Consider the following 19,405-nt stretch of genomic DNA (forward strand, 5'->3'; position numbering starts at 1 on the left):
TTACCTGACTGAGCACCCTCACTCCATGTCAGCATGATCCCTTCCCAACTAATCTCAGTGTTTGCCCACAGCACTTTCCTTCCTGCCTTCTGCTCCATTTTGCAGATTTTCAGAGCAGTGGCAGGTATTGTACTTAATTATTTTTTGTGTGTGTAATCATTTGTGCAATCTTTGAGATCTGTTTCTCTCCCTGTGAGCAGTGAAGTGACTCGGCTGAGCCTGAAGTGCAAGATGTGGCAGCTCTCAGGTCAGTGTGGAGCAGGGGGGAGCAGCTTACAGGGTACTGACTGTTGCTATTCATTTTTACTTCCACACTTTTCTTTATGTTCTGTCTGGTATGTGGGCAGACAGAATTCACAGTCCTTATTCACGCCAGCAGCTGGAACCTCAGGCCACATGGAATTTATCTGCTGTGTGAATGGTTCTGATTAATGATGGACAGGTAGGGTAAAGAGGGAATGAAGAGAAAGGAACTTTGGATTTCTCCAGATACACGGAGAGTCAGAGTTTCTTCCGATTTCTCTTTTACACTTTTCTTCTTTATCTTCTTGCCTGTTTTGCCTGGAAAGGCAGAAAATGTGGAGATATTCCAGTCTCATGCCATTTTCTAGATCTAAATGCAAATATATTGTACTCTAATCATACCAGGAAACTCATTGCAAAAGGATTTAAGAAACTTTGCCCTGATGAATATGGTATCAGGCTTTTGCTTTTTCTTAATGGTGCAACCTAGAGGGGCTGTTACCTAGCTTAAAAAAAAAAAAAGAAATCAAATTAAAACACTTATTTCAATGTGGTTTTATGTTTGGTAATTGAAAGCAGTGTTTTAAACCCTTGTAAAGGTTTAGCACTAGGTCTAGCACTTGAACTGCATCTGTCTGTGCTCAGCAGTGTGTGAGGAAAATGGAACCCTCTTTTTCTGCATCCTTGCTCCAGCTGGACCAGGATGGAGGTGGACATATACATTTTTACACTTGCCTTTTTTCACAGTGAAATAGCTCATTTCCATGTCAAGTTTGTTCCTGTTGGCCCCAGTCATCACAGGAGAAAATACTGGCCCTGCCTTTATGTTACAGTCCCAGCAGGACTCTTAAAACTTCTTGTATTGTGTCTCGACAAGAAAATAAAATGCTAAACTGCTTGGAGGGAACCATTGCTGCAGGCAGTTCTAATTAACTGGAAGCTTTTCCTTTCTGGGATTATATATTTAATTTAATATACTGGGAATATTAAGCAATTAGTGCTGTGGAGTACCAGGCACTTCACCTGCATATCCAACGGAGGCTGAGAGTAGATACTGAGGGTGGCTAAATACTTCACTGCAGGTTAAGTGATTGTAGAGTCTTTTATATCTCATCTTTTATGCTGATATAGATGCTTTTTAAATTTATATAGTTATAAAAGGCTTCTACTTTCTTAAAATAATATGTACTGTTGAAGAATTAGTGAAGTTTTGAATTCCTGATTGGAAGGTACTGGTTTTGTTTGTTGTTTTTTTTTGTAGTTATTTTGTTTATATATATATATATATACACACACACACACACACACACAGTGTCAGGCACTGTGTATGCTGCAATCCTGTAAATATCTGTGTCCATCCATATTGATAGTGTTCAAAAGCAGAGCTCTGCTGAGGATTAGATCCCTAGAGAAAAGTGATCCTTGCGATTGAATTTATCCACATCTCCTGTTGCTGACTGTGTTACTTGAAATTTTCTGCATTTCAGAAAATATTTTTGTTGAATTCAGTAAGAAACAGCTTAAGTGAACGTCGAGTGGAGCTGAAATAGCTCTGGAAAAGTTCATGGTGCTGTGAGCCCTCCTTTGCCTGACCAGCCTGAAGGCACAGAACCTGACTTCCTACTAGATTTGATGGATTATTTGTTTATTGATGGATTATTATTTGTGTCTGCTGTGCCTGAGTTGTTTTTTTTTTTTTTCCTTTGCTTTTCAAGTACTTTAGTGATTCCTCTACCTGTGGCAGCAGCAAGTGCTGGACACGTTCCTAGAGCTGTGCCCCAAGTTAAACTCCCCCACTTGGGAGCAAAAATGCAGCACAACCGCAGAGCTTGGGTGGAGAGAGCAAGTGGAAGAGCAACATTTCAGCCTTTCCAGTAATATTCAGTCAACAGCTCACGCATAAAAGGTTTTCCATATTGGTCAGAGGGAAGGTGCTCAGTACAGGTCGATGTCCCCAAAATGAGGGTGACAACCAAGGTGTGTGTTTGGAGGCACCGCAGCTGCAGTGGAGACAGCGCTGGGGAAACCTTCATGTTCTCCAGTCCCAGCTGGGTCTCATGCAGCAGTGGTTCAGTAATACTTGTTTTCTTTTCTTCTTCTCTCCTTCCACCCCCTCCTCATGTGTAATTTGATCTCTTAGGCCTGGTCTTCTGCTTTGGCAGATTTTTTCAGCTCTTGAATGCAAGAAATTAACCACTTAGTTACTGTCGAGGGTTGAAACATGTTTTATGGGTCCTGCTGGCTCTTCCTGCAGACTTGCCCAGAATTACCCAAGACAGCTCATGCAATCATCAGCTTTGGGCTCCCTTTTTTAACCTCCTGTTTTAATTTTACGTGTTCATCTGCATTTCCTTGCCTTTTCACTTAAATACGGAAATGCTCCCACTCAAGCTCTGAGTCAGTATTTGGCAAAGAAATGTCTCTAAAATTTATTTTCTGATAACTTTCCAAGTATGTATCTTTTCTGATTGTGTTCTGGCTGTCTAAGCCCTCTGTGCTCTGGCAGAAAATACTGCACTTCGGTAGGATCTAGAAACTGGTGTGATTCTACCTTTCACACAGAAACCCACAACCTTAATAAACTGCCCAGACAATGGAAGCTTAGTAAATATAGTAAATAGGAATTTGTGTGATTTTTCTATCTTTCAGGTAAGCTGCAATTTTTTTCAGATCTGGAAATTGCAAGATGCCTCTTTCCTTGCCTGCAGATGTTTCAAAAAGCTTTTAATGGAGAAGGCCCAAAACTTTTTCAGTGGATTTGTGAAGAGCTGCTTTGGACTTGAATTAAACCTTGCAGGCTTCAAATGCTCATACCCCGGGCAATTCCCTGTGGAGCTCACAAGCCTTCTTCCTTTTTTGCATGAGTATGGTGAAGGCAAACCACCAGAGCAGGAGTTTAGTAGTACCCTCTGCCTTGTTACTACCTCAAAAGGAGGGCTTCTGCCTGTTGCTTGAAAGGAATTTGAAATAGTCGAACATCCCCTTTGTGAAATCCCACCACTTCTCAGCCTGTCTCCTTCACTCATGAAAATTGCAAATAACAAACATCTGTTAAATGAAGGAGGAAAAAACAACAAATGCACATGCTGTATTGCAAAATCTTTTGGTTTTCTGTTGATGTGTACAGTGGACTTTCTGTAACCTGGGTTTGTTTTTTTTTTTAAAAAAAGTTTCTTACTGTGGGAGTGGGTCTTGCTGAGTCCAAGTGCAAGAAGTGTTAATATTTCATTGTATATGCAGATACCTCTCTGTGCTCTTGCCGGGCCATTCACGCTGTGCTGGATGGTTTCTAGAGGAAGGAAAACACTCTTTGCCCTCAGGTGTTAACTAGCCTTTGTTCAAATTCATGTGTGGGTTGTTTTGTTTTTTAATTTACAATAATGCCTATTGTGGACTGGAGATCACAGTAGCAAGAGGCTTTTGTTTTTAACACGCTATTTTAACCAGCTATTGTAAACGTGTCAGCTGAAATTTTGAAGAGTGGAAAGGTAGAAGGCTGGTCTCTAAAAAAAAGTGTTTTGTACGTGAACTGGAAAAGGAAAGGCAGAGATGTCTAAGTAAAAAGCTGGAAGAAAAGACAAAGGTGGAGTGGTTTTGGGGTAGGGCAGTGCCAGAGAAGCTGGGGTGATAGTCCTGCAAGGTCTGGGCAGAGTGGTAAAGGCACTCAAGTGCTCTGGATAAACTTTATTAGTGCCAGTGGTCTTACTGATTCCTGGTGATCACCAAAATAAATGTTAGTCAGAGACCCTTCTTGGTTGCTTTCTTCTTAGGTGTGTGAACAAACTTGGAAGGTTTTAATGGGCTCATGTAGTCATCCCATGTGCTAACAGCAACAAGAACTTTTCTCACCCTCTCGTGGTTATGTGGCAGGTATTACAAATACATCATGAAGGTATTACAAGTACACCACATACAATTACCTTTTTGTGTCATGCTGTCATTGCCAAGGAAGCAGAGAAGGTTGGGATATCCTGGAAGACTAGTTTTCACTTGTCATTTGGAGTAGTTACAAGGTGTCAAGGAACAATTATGGAGACTTAAGAGGTGACTGACTCGAGACAGTTGTTTTAAATCTGAGTTGGCTTTTAATGGGCTGGGTGTGGGATGTGGCAGCTCTAACCCTGGCAACCTGGGACTCACATTCTACCCTGCTTTCCTTGGCACACCACAGTAAAGCTCTCATGGCTTAATGTGCATGACCCACTGAAGTTGTATTCATTGCGAACACTTCAACACCAGACTGTGTGTTGAGCTGCACATGCCAACAAGGTAGAGTTTAGTAGTCCGGATTTTGAAGCTGCTCGTCCTCTCAATCTGATACACACCAGTGTCTTCCCAAAAGTTTTGACACTTTGTCTCTAAGACTGGATGGAGTCGTTTAATGGTGGGTGATCTGAAAACCCAAAGGAAAAATGGAATCTGTCAGACAAAGCTGGACCAGCCCCCAGGAAAACAGGCATTTGCTGTCAGATCAAAGCCCAGCTTTGTTATGGCTCCAAACATCCAGACAGCAGTGCTTTACAATCTGCATTGAGTTAGTCTTTTGACACCTGTGGAGAAATTCTCAGCTGCATTTACAGAAGAGCAAGATAAGGCACAGGTAACCCAAAACTGAAAGCAAGAATCTTCTCTTTTTCTTACTTCTTTGCTTTAACCACTAGTTTGAGCTGGTTCTGTTTCAAATGACATTTTCGATCCCAAAGCAGCTGAACATACCTATAAAAAAATGCCAAGTGTTGGGGCCTTCAAATTCTGTTATCGTCCCATGTTTTGGGAGAGGATTTTAAAATAAAATTGAGCTCTCCTTTTAAATGGGTGACAAGCACTCAAGCTGTTTTTAATGGTATGGCAGCAGAATTCACTCCAGCTGCTAACGTTGTGGGATCCTGCCAAAACTCACTCTCTTCTCATGGAGTCCAGTCCTTTTGCTGCCATTGTCATTTTTGTGTGTGATTGTTCTCTTTTGGAAAAATCTGCCCTCAAGTTTTAGATAGCTTTAAGAGAGTAAAGAGCTGGTCTGCTAGAAGAAGCTCAACATGAAAGCAGTTGGCTAAATAGGTTTATGTTCTTGTATGAGTATAAGCAATAAAGGCTAATGGATACTGGATTGCATTAGCAAGAGTGGAGCCAGCAGGTCGAAGGAAGTGATTATTTCCCTCTTTTTGGCACTGGTGAAGCCACATCTGGAGTAGTGTCCAGCTCCCTCCATCCCCCTGTAGCAGACAATGACAAACGAGGGAGTCTGGTGGGGGCTGGACCAGGTGGGGTGCTGCCCCTGGGGCTGAGGGAGCTGAGCTGCCTTCCCCCTGGGGCTGAGGGAGCTGCTTTCACCTCTTTGACCAAAAACTGCCTCAAGGGTTAGGGTTCAGGGAACCACAACTCCTAGAGCTCCAGGGACACTTGGGCTGGAAATGGCATGCCAAGGGGGTATGGCACTGTACCAACACTGCTCCATACACACCTTCCTTATCTGGGCCACCCATGGTGCTGGGCACCTCAGCCTCAGCTACAGGCTGCTGTTGGGGTTAGGGTTCAGTGAAGGGGTTCCAGTGCTCTGGTAACCACCTAAATGGTGGCTGGAGAGAATCTTCTCAGAGGTGCACAGCAAAAAGAGGAAAAGCAACACTTAACTTGCCTCGAGGGAAATCTGGTTAGATAAAAGAGGATAAAAGATGTTTCATGCTGCCTGGCAGACAGTTAAAATTTAGCTGCAAAGACCTGGAACAACCTGATGCAGATAGATAGATAGATGGATAGATAGATAGATGGATGGATAGATAGATAGATAGATAGATAGATAGATAGATAGATAGATAGATAGATAGATAGATAGATAGATACACACACTCTGAGCAGGAGGTTGAACTGGAGACCTTCCAAGTCTGCTCCCAACCAAAACTGTTTTGTCATTCTGCAACAGTTAAAGGTTGCATCAGTCACTCTGAAGCCCAACAGTCTACATGCTTTTCATGACTGATTTTATTCTAAGATGTCTGCATGTCAAACAAACATGAAAGGGATTAATAGCTGTCAGCCATACGAGTAGCAGAGTGTGTGACACTACCAATATGGCTTTTATTTCTGTATTGCCAGTTGATTTCATGGCATGCTGGAAAGGCAGAGGGTATTTGCTCTGAAGTATTTACAACCTAGTTTGCCATGACACAAAAGAGGAGACGTTGAAGGATGAAGTTTGTAGCAGAGGGGACCACACAAGCTTGTCTGCGTAGAGACATAAAGGGAATGGGTTTGTTTATCTACAGAGGAAGTTATAGCTCTTTGTGTTTAACTCCCCAAGTGGATGCATTTCTCCTATGGTGAAGTTCTCCTGCAAGTGGGTTAATTTAATTTGAGATGAGGCATTCTTCTGCTGGAATAAGAACCCCAGGAGTTCATCAGGAACGTAATCCGCTTTAATTCTGCTGGCGCTCATTGTATTGACCTTCATTGTAAGGGCTGGGTGGTGTTCATGGGGGGCAGCCTTTGTACTGCTGGGAATGCTGTGGGGATTCTGCATTCCTGCAGCTTAGGGAGAAGTGGGATAGGGATGCTCCTCACATGGAAAAGAAGTTGCGTGCAAGATGCCTGGTCTGCTCTGACAGTGTTACTTCATCCCAGTTCCCTAAACATGACACTGGGCCTAAACATGTGATGGCAGAGCTCCTCCTGTGATTTATGTGACCTTTCTCCTCCAAATCTGCTTTTAACTTTTTTTTACTTTTTTTTTCTTTTTTTTTTTTTTATTCCTCAGTGCAGTTCCTTACGAATTCTCTGTTGCAGTCTTGTCTGAAGTTAGCTGGGTGAGGAAAAAGCAGATAGGTGTTGGTTTCTCTTGAAACTCTCGTGCTTCCATAAAATAGAAATCCTCCTCCTGAAGCAGAGGGAAGAAGGAAGAGCATGAGGAGAACTGCATCATTGTCTTCTAATGCATGTACAGTCTGACAGAGGTGGGGGATTGGGTCTGTAGCCTCATCTCTTCTGCAGACTAGCTAGACTGAGGAAGTATTTAAATTATCTTGCTGTTTCCTGGCTTATTAAATGGGGATATATCCATGTTCATCTTTTCTGAGATAAAGTGTGAAACCGTTTTGAACATCACACTGTCCTTGCTGTGATTATTTCTCTGCTAGAAATTATGTGGCTTGTGGTATTAAAAAAAGCAGATGCTGTTGTTGCAGTTCAGTATGGGTTGAGAGACCAAGGTTTTCATTCCAAGCTGTCTTTCACCCCATGGATCAGATGTCTGAAGCAAAGTAATGCTGTAAAAGAATGTTTAAAGAGTCTGAGCAATGTTTGCTGTTTGGGAGGCATGGTCCTCAGATGCTGGAAACGTGCAAAATTTCCCCTAAAGTATTTTGGAGGGCGAAAGAGCACTAACTAGTCAGTAACCTTGCAAAAATAAACTGTTAGATGTGAAGGGAAGTTTTCAGGGGAAAAAAAAAAAATAATAATTTGCTGCTTTGTTGGTCCTGTGTGTGACACACCAAGCACTCCACACCTCGCAGTGGGTTGTGACAGGGTTGTCTCAGCCCGTGTTCCCCAGCTTCTCTGTTTTGCACCCCTGATGAACTTGGCACCCGTGAGCACCCCTTGCTCCAGGCAGCAAAAGCACCTCAAGGTTGAGGAAACAAAAGGGGATTTTTGAGTGGAAAAAAATTAAATTGAATCAACCCCCCAGTTTTCTATCTCACTTACAAAGATTATATATATATATAAATATTAGAATCGTAGAATGCCAGGTTGGAAGGGACCTCAAGGATTATCTGGTCCAACTTTTCTAGGTACTACTGTAGTTTGTATGGCATGGCTCAGCACCCTGAATGTGTATACATGTAACTATATGTAACAGAAGTGGTGGGTGTTTTAGAAAGGAGTCACAATGCTAGGAAGTAATGCATCAAAAAATTATCAAAACTGGAGAGCAGTAATTAACATGTAGCCCTGAGAGACCTGCAAGGGAAATGCCTTTTTTAAATTATTATTATTTTGGTGGAAAAGAAATGCAGGTAGTGGGAGAGTGAAAACTTTTGGCCCCTTGTGTGGGAGGAGCAGTATCCTGTGAGTGTAATTGCATCAGCTGAGATGGGAATCTGTTTGCCTGTCATTATCACAGTGATGCTACCGCCGTGTCTTCCGGGCAGGACCTCCGGCTCCCCAGCAGTTTTAGTGCTGCTTTACGAATGGGCATAGCTCTGGGTTTGCTTCCCCCTGTTATAAGGCTCAGTGTGGAAGCAGTTCCTTTCACACAGTGGGAAGTGACAATCTTTTAGGACTTTCCCTGTCGCCCGCAGCTCTCTGAGCCAACGCAGAGCTCCGCCAAAGCACCGAAGCGGCAGCGTTGTTCCTTAAATCCTGCCTTTCCTCCCTCCCGAACCAAGGGGAAAAGGGGAAACTTGTTGATTTTTCTTTTTTTCCTCCCCCTCTCTCTTTCTCGACGTTGGGAGAGGAGGCAGGCAGAAGGAGGGTTAAGGAACGAGGGCGTTTCTTGCCTGCCTGATGTCATGGAGGGAGGCAGCGGCTGAAGGGGGCCCTTTGTTGGCAGCCCGGCCCAGCCGCCCCTGCCTGCACCCAGCATGCGGGCAGCTGCCCCGAACCACAGGCAGAAGAAGTGACTCTGCCCAACTTGGTTGGCTTTGCTTTTTTACTTCTTTTCTTATTTTTTTTTTTAATTATCCCTTTCCCCCCCTTCCCTGCCTTCCTCTCTCCCGCCAAAAGAGTTGGGAAGGAGGGAAGATGGCTGGAGTTAACTCCCCGGGAGAGGAGATGCGGGGCCCCAGGATTTTCCGCCTCTCCGGCTCGCCCTTGTAATGGTTTTCAGAGTGCTGGATTTCTTTAGACTGGATATTTTGTTTTAGACTTTTCCTGGATATTCCGTTTTAGACTTTTCCTGGGTTTTTGTTTAGACTCTTCCCGGATTTTTATTTTTTTAGACTTTTTTTTTTTTTAAGACTGGATAATTCGACAAGCGCGAGAAGAAGCTGAAAGGGAAAGGGGGAAGGGAAAACAGCCTGAAGCCAAACTCTAACAAATGAAAATGTTGGAGATTTGCTTGAAATTGGTGGGTTGCAAATCGAAGAAGGGGCTTTCCTCCTCCTCCAGCTGCTACCTGGAAGGTGAGTACCCAAAAAGGAGCACGGCTCGACTTCACCACAATCCCAAACACAAATTTTATCCCTTGTTGTGAAGTTGGGACCAGGCTTGGGGAGGGCACAAGTTTAGGCTGGGTTTTTACATGTGGGGATCAGGGAACTGAGCGGTGTCCAGGGCATCCAGCCCCCAGGTGACTTTCATTAACTGCAGGATACAAAGGGAGTGCGACTCTACCATTTATGGTTGTAAAATGTCAAGTGATCTTATTGCTGAGCCCATAAACAAAACTGGGTCTTTAGGCCTTAGCTTTATTTTGTTTTATTTTCACCCAGAGTAGTATCTCCCATATTTTGGACATCAGAGAAGTACAGTAAAACCAACTCCAGGCTTAGGAAGAAAATTTAGATGAGTCCATCAGGAAAATATTTTCAGCGTGCGTTAATGCTTAATCTTAGTTCATGTTGGTTATCCCCTTGTAGGTTTGCTTTCCACAGGCATTGATTTAACTGAATTTTCTCGCATGTTTGCTTTAAAAGGTGATTTTTTGAGCCAAACGTATGGCAATTTGTAGACGTTGAAATGTTAAAACATACGGACCTGACTAGTTCAGACTGAAAGTCTCTGCAACAGAGGCACCATGTTGGGCTGGAGGACTTTGGGCTGAGGTCTTGGTTGGTGTGACCTCGAGCAAGTTCTTCACCCTGGTGTGGCTTCACACCCTACCTGCAGAGCAGCATTAAGGGTCCCCCCCCATATAGCCCTGGCCCCTTTGCTGCACTCACAGGGCTGTGTCCATCCCACTGGGGTGGTCTGGGCTTCTTCAACTTCTTTTGTGTTGCTGGTTGTTGCTTCAGTAAAAATAATCCACATGCCAGGAGGGCTGTGCTAACTCATCAAATCAGAGGCACGAAAGGCAGCAGCTGATTTCCCAGGGCCTATCGCAAGTCGCTGTTGCTCAACTCTCGAATATTCAGTGGAGAAATATGGTCCTTGGAAATTCATAGGTTAGGAATCTCAAAATCTACAAATGGCTCCCTGTGGCAAACCCATTTGAAGAAATTTCGGATTAAGAGTCTGTATTCAGCAGATGCATTTAGTGGGCCTGAGGAGTTTTCTGTTGTCTAAAATCAAAGAACAGTTTCCAGGGGACTTGAAAAAATATTTGTTTAAAGTTTCAGAAACTTAGTGGTGGGTGGATGTGTCTGAATAGTTTTGATCTCTTCTATGCAAATGAATTCTTCTGTGATCTTTTAGGTCTGTAAAACCTCTGTCTGTGTGCCCTTCCTCTGGTGTTGCTCAGGCACAGCAGAGCTCTGTGTTGGGGAGCTCAGAGCTGTGCTGGGCCTCTCCTTTCTGTGCGCTTGCATCTTTCAGCGCTGCCCTGGGAGAACAGGCAGAACATTTGGGGCCTCTTTTCCCTGCAGAAGTGAATGCTAAAGGATGATGTTACAAGGGTGTTACTGGGAATGTTTTTGCAAGTTTTCTCTTTTGTGTGCGTGCTGCAACCACCCCCCTTCCCCAGTTTGCAGTGCAGTTGCATAATGGGATTAGAGCATAGTTTGGCTTGCACCATATAGGCAATATCCAGTTAACAACATGATCGTGGACACAATATTGGAGCATTTCTCCCTTCAGCTTCCCTGAGGCTGTGGTTGTGTGTTTATTTTTTATGATGGGATGGGAAATGAGCATTGAAACAGCCTCTAAATCAACTTCTATCCAAGTAGCTCAGTCTCATTTCTCAGCTCAGCATGGGGCAAAGGCACAGCAAGCATCCAGGCAGCAGTTAAAGGTGAACAACTACAACCTTAATGCTGTGACAGTCAGTTAGGACATAGTCTGGGACCAACTGTCATCGACTGTAGGTCTCTTGGAAAGCAGGGTGAGAAGTGAGAATCTGTACTCATCTGGTGAGAGAAGGGGGGGAAGTAGAAAGAAAAAAAAAAAAAAAAAAGCAGGCTTTTGTGTTACTCCTTTCCAAGGCTGAAGGTTCCCCTGTGGTGTTCCTAGGCAGCTGTCTTATTAAAATTACTGTGATTTTGAAAGCCCTGTTGAGGACTCTTCAAAAGAGTAGTGGCAGTTTGCCCCAAACCCCTGTACTCCGAGTGGAGAAGTGAAAATAAGCTTCCATTATTAGCTTTAAGAAGAGAGTAGATTATTACATCTGGATTTCTTAATTTTGACAGCAACCACTTCAGCCTGCAGTCCTATGAAGGACAGACTGACAGATGGTGAGAAGGGGACAGGCTTGTGTCAAGGGCCACAAACTAGGAACCGTGTGTCCCAGATCCCTAGGAACAACATGTGATGGCCAGTCTGTTCCCACAGCCTCACTGAGGCTTCTGAAAGGATTAAGGAGATGTTGGTGATTTAACTCTGCTCTTGTTATCTTGGTTGTATGGGAAGCTGTTGAGGACAGAGGGGAAAGCTGGAAGTTTCTTTACTGTAGTAGACTATGAAACCTTAAACATAACAGCTTGAAGGATGGAACGTGGGTTAGTTGCAGCCAGGAGGATAGATTAAATTTTACCCAATTCAATTTCTTATTTTGGTTTTCACTGTGTTAACAAAAACATGACAGTGTTTGGTGGAGGAATAGCCTGGGACTGTAACAAAATCAGATCTGTTTGTTGTGATTTTAAACACACTTCTTGAAAATACTGTATTGAGGTTGGATTTGATTTATGACTGATTTAGATTCATGTACATGTCTTTTGACCAAATAATCAGAAATGTTTGGGTTTTTTCATGGTGGTCTTCTGGAAGGCTTTTATGCTCCTAGTTTGCAGGAACAAGGATTGTTTGTGGAGTCCTCTGTGGTGTTGTGGTGGGATGGCAGGTGGTGTATCCCATGGCCAAGCTCTGTACAGGAGGGCTTGCCTACCTGATGAAGAAGTTGAGACCTTTTCTTAAACTCGATCAAAAATAAGTTGAAACTGGTTCTAACAGTTACTGAGATTTCATCTGACCTGGCCTTTTTTTTTTTTTTGCTGTTGTTTCTATTCTTACTCGATCCCATCTTACTTTAAAATGTGAGAGATCTGAATTTCTGTCATCTGCTTTCTCCTTTTTGCCTTTGCCAAAGTGAATATTTCTTCACCCACTTCACACCAAGAAAGGGTAAAGAGTAGAAGGGAAGAGGCAGAGCACGTACTGTTGCCAATCTGATCTGGAAAACAGAACGTGTCCATGTCCCAAATAGGGGTTGAAATAGTCTTGCTGCCTTTTTGGGCTTGCTCTGCAACCAAAAGGCAGAAGCCTTGTTTAAAATCTGTCAGTGTTCTCTGTAAAGTTTAAAAAACTGTTGAGGGGGCACTAATAAAAGTCCTTTGTTTTCAAACTGAAGTGATTTCTGCCCTGCCAGCTGTCAGACTGTCTCTATTTTTTTTAATGTAAGCGTGTCCTGTTACAGTCAGAGTAGATGAGCCTGGGGAGGAGCAGCAGCCTGCAGCCATTGCCCTGTTCCCAGAGAGTTTCTTTTTTTTATGGGGATGTATTAAGCCAGACCCAAATCTGCAGTTCCAGCAACTAATCCTGCCTTGGTGTAGCTGGGGTCAGCAGCTAGGTCTTGGTCAATCTGTTAGGAAGAGCGAGCGCATGAAGATGGCGTTGCTGCCTCCCAGGGAAGAGCCTTCTGTTTGTTTCCTCTCTTCCTTTGCTATTTTCTGCTCCTCACCTCTTCACCTCTCATCTACCATCACTCAGTGGAGTTCTTGCTTTTAAATATGATTCTGGCTTCGTAATGGCTTGCTAGTTATGCGCTTGCTCCAGCTGTTCTTGCCTGTCTCATCCTTATTAAAAAAATCTGGCTGATGGTCCTTGCAACCATTTCCCGTGGGTTATGGTGAGGGAATGCTTATCATTTCATAGGAAGAGCTGCAGTTGTCGTCAGAGCTAAAACTGATCATCCACAGACGTGTTCATTCTTCCCAGAGCAGGCTGGGGCTGCTTAGTAAAATAGGGAAATACAATAGTAAATGTCCATTGTTCTCACTTGGTGCTTTCCCTCCCCAGGGCTGAGAAATGGGCAAACTTCACTACTGCTCTGTAAGTAAGGAAACCAAAACAAAAATTGTAGTTTTCAGAAATACACAAGTGTCACTGAAATTCACTTGGATCTAGATATTTTTCTCTTCCTCTTCCAGAGGTTATAACCTAAGGTCAGGCAGCAGTTTAGTGGCAGATTTAGGAATAAAATGTAGATTTCTGCCATACTCACTATTCCCCTCCATACATCTTCAGCTGTGATTAGCTGGCTGGAGAAAAGTTGTATTTACCATGTTATTAATGGATTATAAATGGAATAAACACAGTGAAGGAACTTGAGTGGAACCTGCATGCTAATACAGGGGTGAACTTTCAAAAAAAACCAACAACCAACCAACTAAACCCCGCAACCAAAAAAACTCCCAATCAAACAAAAAACAACAACAACAAAAACCCCAAGATGATGGAATCATCTCTTGGAGGAGTGGGAAAAGCCACATCATCTGGGGGCTTAGCATTATTGAAGATGAAACGCTGCAGTTGACTGTCAGGGCCTGAGTCTGAAATAAAAGGAGAAACCTTCCTTCTTGTTGGGAACATCTGATATACAGAAATAAATCTGTATTCCATCAGGGATAGGGAATCCATGAAGGCCACTAAGGAAATAGTGGGACAGAGAGGCAGCTGCTCCACCATACGTGCCCAGAGTCAGGAACGTTTGCATGTGTTAAATCTACGTAACTGTTCTGCCATGTGTCATCATTTCTTCCAGGGGAAAAGGAGAGTAGGGGGTGTGTAGGGAAGGGGGAAGCTTTTAGACAGCATGTGCTGTACCTGTGAAGAGATGACTAGATGTGCTCCCTCGCTCTACAAACCGTGTGGAAAAAGGGCCGGCACAGTTTGTGAGATCACAGGATGTTTGTTTTGTGGGGAGACAGGAGGTCTCTTCCTTCCCATCAGGACTGTCCCGCAGTCAGCTGTGGAGGAGCTGAGTGTAAATCTGTGCTTCTGGCTGTTTTCCAGCCATTCCCTGAAATTACTAAGGAAATTTCCTTTTGGTCTAGACCTGCATTGTTCATACCTGAGAACTTAACACAGTCCCTTACAATGATTCATGAGTTCGTAGAAACAGTAATTAGCAGGAGATAGTTATGCGTCTGAAACCTTTTAGTGTGAAAATATTAATATCTCCTGGTAAAAATTTAATTTAATTAAGGGGGAAATAAAGGCATTTTTATGGCTAATGCCTCAAAATAAAAGCTGCCGTTCTCTTATTTCAAAGTCTGCTCCACTTTTAATTAAGAGTCATCATTTAGTTGGTCTTAGTGGAGAACTGAATTACAGCGTTGCCTTGGGACTCCTCCCAGGAATCCAGGTGTCATCCAGAGCATGGGATGATAAAAGTAATAAATCACAGTCTTGCTGGGGTACAGCAGAAGACAAAGTGGATGCGTGGAAGGAATCACAGCACAGAGATAACAGATTGAATTACACTCACTTCCTGCCCCATCGCTGTGCCAGGATACCCTCCTGGAGGTATAGCAGCTGGGATGATTTAATGGGAGGAATGTGGCCCATTGAAGAGCTCAACAGTGCTGTAAAATTAGTTAAAACCAGCAGTATGAGGTGAAGAGACTGTGGTGTGTTGAAAAAGACCCTCTCTGTGTATGAACAGCAATGTCTAATTCCTGCTCCGAAGGACTATAATGTCTGAGCAAATTTCTCAGGGAATAACTCAAAGGGATAAATACTGCTGACAGGAGGCCGTATGTGGCTTCCAGATGGACATGTCCTGGCTTCTCTTGCTTCATGGTTTTGTGTCCTGAGCCTGCTGACAGCCTCCTCTTGACGCCCAGACCTTTAAAAGTGTGTTTTGTCACGGTCTATCAAGCTTCTTCTGCACTCGGGTCACCACAACACTTGCTCTGTACTTTACGCTCTTCGTGGTGGCTAGAGGCCTCATCCTCCTGTTTGTGCTGCCCTTCAACCTTCATTCAATCACCACCTTCTCCACTCCAGTCCTTAACTTGGGGTTCCTACCTTCTGGAAACACCAGGTCTAACCCAGCCCGAGGGCTGGGTTTTGCATCTCCCTCTTGTGCTCTCCTGAGAGGAAGTGTTCACCTCTGTCAGGATGAGCAGAGGGGATTCAACTTGAAGGATACGGGGGACACCAGCCTGTGCACAGCACCCCATATATTCCCTGGGGGGATTTATGTGGTTTTCCAGCTAAGCAAATTCTCATACATTTATCTAACAGCAGGTCCCTGGGTTTGCAGACAGTTATCACTGAGTCAGTGTTTGGAGGAATGTCATCGGGCAAAATCGGCCTTCCTTGACTTCCCCACCGCAGCTCGTGGGTGTTGTCAGTGTTTGACACAGTGTTGTCTCATGGTCTGAACCAAAGCACATACCTTGGCACCCGTGTGCAATGAGTCAGTCCCAGTGTTGCTGCAGCCTGGGCACGAGGGAGGGATTCTTGTGGAGTGCTTGGCTTTCCTCCTGCATCCCATCCGTGGCCGTGCATGAGCCGGAGTTGGAGAGGAGCCTGCCTTGGATTTCCTGCCTTCCTGTTGAATCAGTCCCCTGTGGGGAAGGCATTTTCCTTCCTAACGGAGGTTACAGTCCATCCCACCATGCAGGGTGTGCTGGTTTGTACCATATTTGGGGGAGAGCACCACGGCGTCGCTCCTCGCTGGGGTTGTGTCTCTGCTACTGGCAGCTCTCTGTCTGTTCCAGGTGTTTGCTGCTGGTGTAACTCCTTGGAGTATCTCCAGTCACTGCAGCACCCTGTGTTTGATAAGGAAGCTTAATGGGCTTGACAGGATCAAAGTATTTTCATGGTAAAATGATTCTAGCTTCATTTTCTGAAAGTGGATTTTCTGTTTCTTTTCTCATGGAAGCAAACCCAGGCTGTTGGAATGTGTCCTCCTGCAGGAAACAGGAGGGGGAAGCAAGGATGTCAAGGTGCTTTAGAAAATAACCCAACACACAACCACCTTTTCTGACTGTGGAATTGTTTAGAAAGCAGATTTTTTTAACTTCTGATTCACTATCAAAATGTATCTCCCTGCAGATATGGTTGGGCTGGGAAAACAGGCCCATTCTTGCTGTTTTGCTCTCTGCCCACATGTATGTTATTACCTTTCCCAATGAATGCACTAGTACTTGTGTTCATAAACAATCACAGGTGGGGATCTGACTGACACATGGAGGATGCCAGATTGTCTGTGGGTAAATAGTGGCACTTTCACCACAAAAGCTTAGAAAAGAATTGGATTTGTAATTGTTTGTAGGCTTGGGATTCTGGTTTTGGGTTTTTTTTTCTTAGCATTTCCCCACTGGGAAATGTATTTTGGACCTATCCCAATCCACACTTCCACCTGTTTTCTGGTGTCAATCATATCAGTTCTTCACTGGTGCAGCTTATACTGGATTTCCAGCCCAAACAAGCAATAGTGTTAAAATCATATTTTGATGGGATTTCATCCCCATGGCAGCCCCTTACTAGTGAGTGTTCATGTGGATGGTGACAACTGTGCTGCCAGGTGACCTGATAATGTAGAAAACACTTGGCCTGGGATTTCTCCCTTCAAAACCCTCTGGCATTGGCCTGTGCAGAAGAGGGATTTGGGGGGGGGGGAGTGTGGGGGAGCAGGCAGGGGCTGATGCTGAGGAAAGATCAGTTTTGTGGCACAAGGGGCCAGGTGCTGTAGTGCCGTGTTTCCTGTCCCCAGAGCTGCGGTGGCGCCGTGGGTTCTGTGTGGTGCTGTGACCTTGCTCAATGAACTTACCCAGATGGAAAAATAACCCTTCAAAAAATAACATTTTCACAACTTATTGTCCTGGGCTTGTGCCAGCAAACTGTGGGGCTGCCAGCACAGCTCTGGGGGGCATTTTAGAATGAGGGGCACAGGTACCTGGAGCATTGCTGCCCCAGACTCTTGCATCGTGGTCCAGAGGGGAGGGTTTGCAGGAGCAACTGCAATGAAATTCCCTGATTTACTTGGACTTGCCTGATACTTACTGAATATTTCATATCTAATGTGCTGCAGTGCACAAGAAACTATGACTGTTGTTTGTTTTTTTTTATTCACCTGTGGAGCTCGGGTTTTAGGAATTTATCTTTCTGGAGGTGTCTCAGGGTTCCTAAAAATGCAGAAATCTCATTGTGCAAAGTGTACTTGCTGCTGTGCTCTGGTTTCAAGAGAAGCAGGCAGGAGAGAGGGCAACAAAAAACCCACAGCCTTGTACTCAAATAAGAAGAGAAATTATTAAAAGCACTGTGAAGAACAGAAGTTTGTATCTCATTCTTAAATACCATGTCTTATAAATCTTGCCCTGCCTGGCTCTCTGTGCTGCATGTTCTGGTGATTTCATTTATAGGATAATTAAGGGATTTACCTTTTAAAGGTCTTGAGTTTGTTTTCAAATCTAACCATTCCAACAGTTAAGCATGGGCCAAAGGATTTACAAGCAGCAAACAGCCTACGTGAGCAGCATTTACTGAAGGGAGGGAGAGGGGCTTTCACTCTCCAGCTTGCTGGGAGAGGCAGGAGCTGGAGGCTTGGGGACAACTCTGGAACAAGGGTGCCCTGCCTATGTGGCAGGAGATCTGCATTAAGGAAGTGTCTGTATCTATGTGAAGAACACGTCCTCTGCATGAGGAGCACACATGTCAAGAAACAATGCAAATTAGAAAATCAGAGTGCGTGGGTTAAGCAGATGGCTTTTATCAGCAAAAATGAACCTGCTTTTTCTTTTCTCCCTCTCTCTCTCCCTCCTCCAGAAGCCCTTCAGAGACCGGTAGTGTCAGACTTTGAGCCCCAGGGTCTGAGTGAAGCAGCTCGCTGGAACTCCAAGGAAAACCTTCTGTCCTGTCCTAGTGAAAATGACCCCCATCTCTTTGTTGCACTGTATGATTTTGTGGCGAGTGGGGACAACACTCTCAGCATAACTAAAGGTAAGGTAACTGGGCAGAATGGTACTGGGAGTGTGCGAGAAGTTGTGGAAAGAAAAGTCACTGTGGAATAACTGAGTTATACACTAAACCCTATGGAATTTTTTTTACTGTGGGAATTCTTCTTAAACAAATAGAAATACTTAACAAAGTCATAACCTTTGAAAAGGTTAAAACTGTCTGAACCTTTTGCATTGGGCAAGAAATGGTTTGCAGAAACCAAAGTCTTCATTAGGAGCAAGAATTTGAACAGAGAAATTAAACTAAGCTGATTTTAGAGGCTCTGTCATTTCCATAGCTCTCCAAAACATAGTCCCTGTATGAAAAATGACTGTACAGATACAGTGCTTTCTTACTCAGTCCTTATGTGTACTCCAAGTCACTTCTGTTTACCTTGCTAATTGAAATTATTTTTTATTGTTTATGCACTCCTGTTCTTTCCTAGCCCCATCAAGCCAACTCAATTCAAATAAAATCTGCTGGATTTATTTTTTGAGCTCAAGCAGTGTCAGAGCTGGTGCAGAACTGCACGAGAGCCTAACAAACTCCTGAAGCATGCATGTGACTTTATTTGGCCTTGAGGGGTCCACTGAAGCTTAAAGAAACACACATGCTCCCTGCTCAGTCTGATATCTGTTCTTACAGTGGATTAGTTGAAGATGCTAGCCAGAAGGTGCCTGTCTTTGTCCTCAGCTCCCAGCTTTGCTATGTCTAAATATATTTTCTTCTTGTGTTAAGGTGAAAAGCTCCGTGTCCTGGGCTACAATCATAATGGGGAATGGTGCGAGGCCCAGACGAAGAACGGACAAGGCTGGGTGCCCAGCAACTACATCACCCCAGTGAATAGTTTGGAGAAGCATTCCTGGTATCACGGGCCAGTGTCACGAAACGCTGCCGAGTACCTGCTGAGTAGTGGGATCAATGGCAGCTTCCTTGTGCGAGAGAGCGAGAGCAGTCCAGGACAGAGATCCATTTCCCTGCGATACGAAGGAAGGGTGTACCACTACAGAATAAACACTGCATCCGATGGAAAGGTAAGCTGCAGGCCACCCAAACCATGGAAGAAAACCTTACTGGTCTACCTTGTCCCCTGGCTGCACATGATGAAGTTGTAGGAAGTGAATCA

At 44.1% G+C, this 19,405-nt stretch overlaps 1 protein-coding gene across 2 annotated transcripts in view; it reads left to right on the plus strand.

Moving 5' to 3' along the window:
- Nucleotides 1-19,405, plus strand: part of ABL1 (ABL proto-oncogene 1, non-receptor tyrosine kinase) — an 80,137-nt gene that overhangs the window by 38,741 nt on the left and 21,991 nt on the right. The window contains exons 1-3 of one of the 2 annotated variants that reach the window (XM_051636675.1): nt 8,713-9,356; nt 18,109-18,282; nt 19,018-19,313. In XM_051636675.1, the coding sequence (XP_051492635.1) occupies nt 9,272-9,356; nt 18,109-18,282; nt 19,018-19,313 (555 nt within the window). In that variant the 5' untranslated portion in view covers nt 8,713-9,271. Of the gene's footprint in view, nt 1-8,712; nt 9,357-18,108; nt 18,283-19,017; nt 19,314-19,405 lie in introns of those variants that run through there. The other variant, XM_051636674.1, reaches the window with a different exon arrangement.

This window comes from Apus apus, chromosome 19 (genome assembly GCF_020740795.1).
Source record: "Apus apus isolate bApuApu2 chromosome 19, bApuApu2.pri.cur, whole genome shotgun sequence".
Classification (NCBI taxonomy): Eukaryota; Metazoa; Chordata; class Aves; order Apodiformes; family Apodidae; genus Apus; species Apus apus.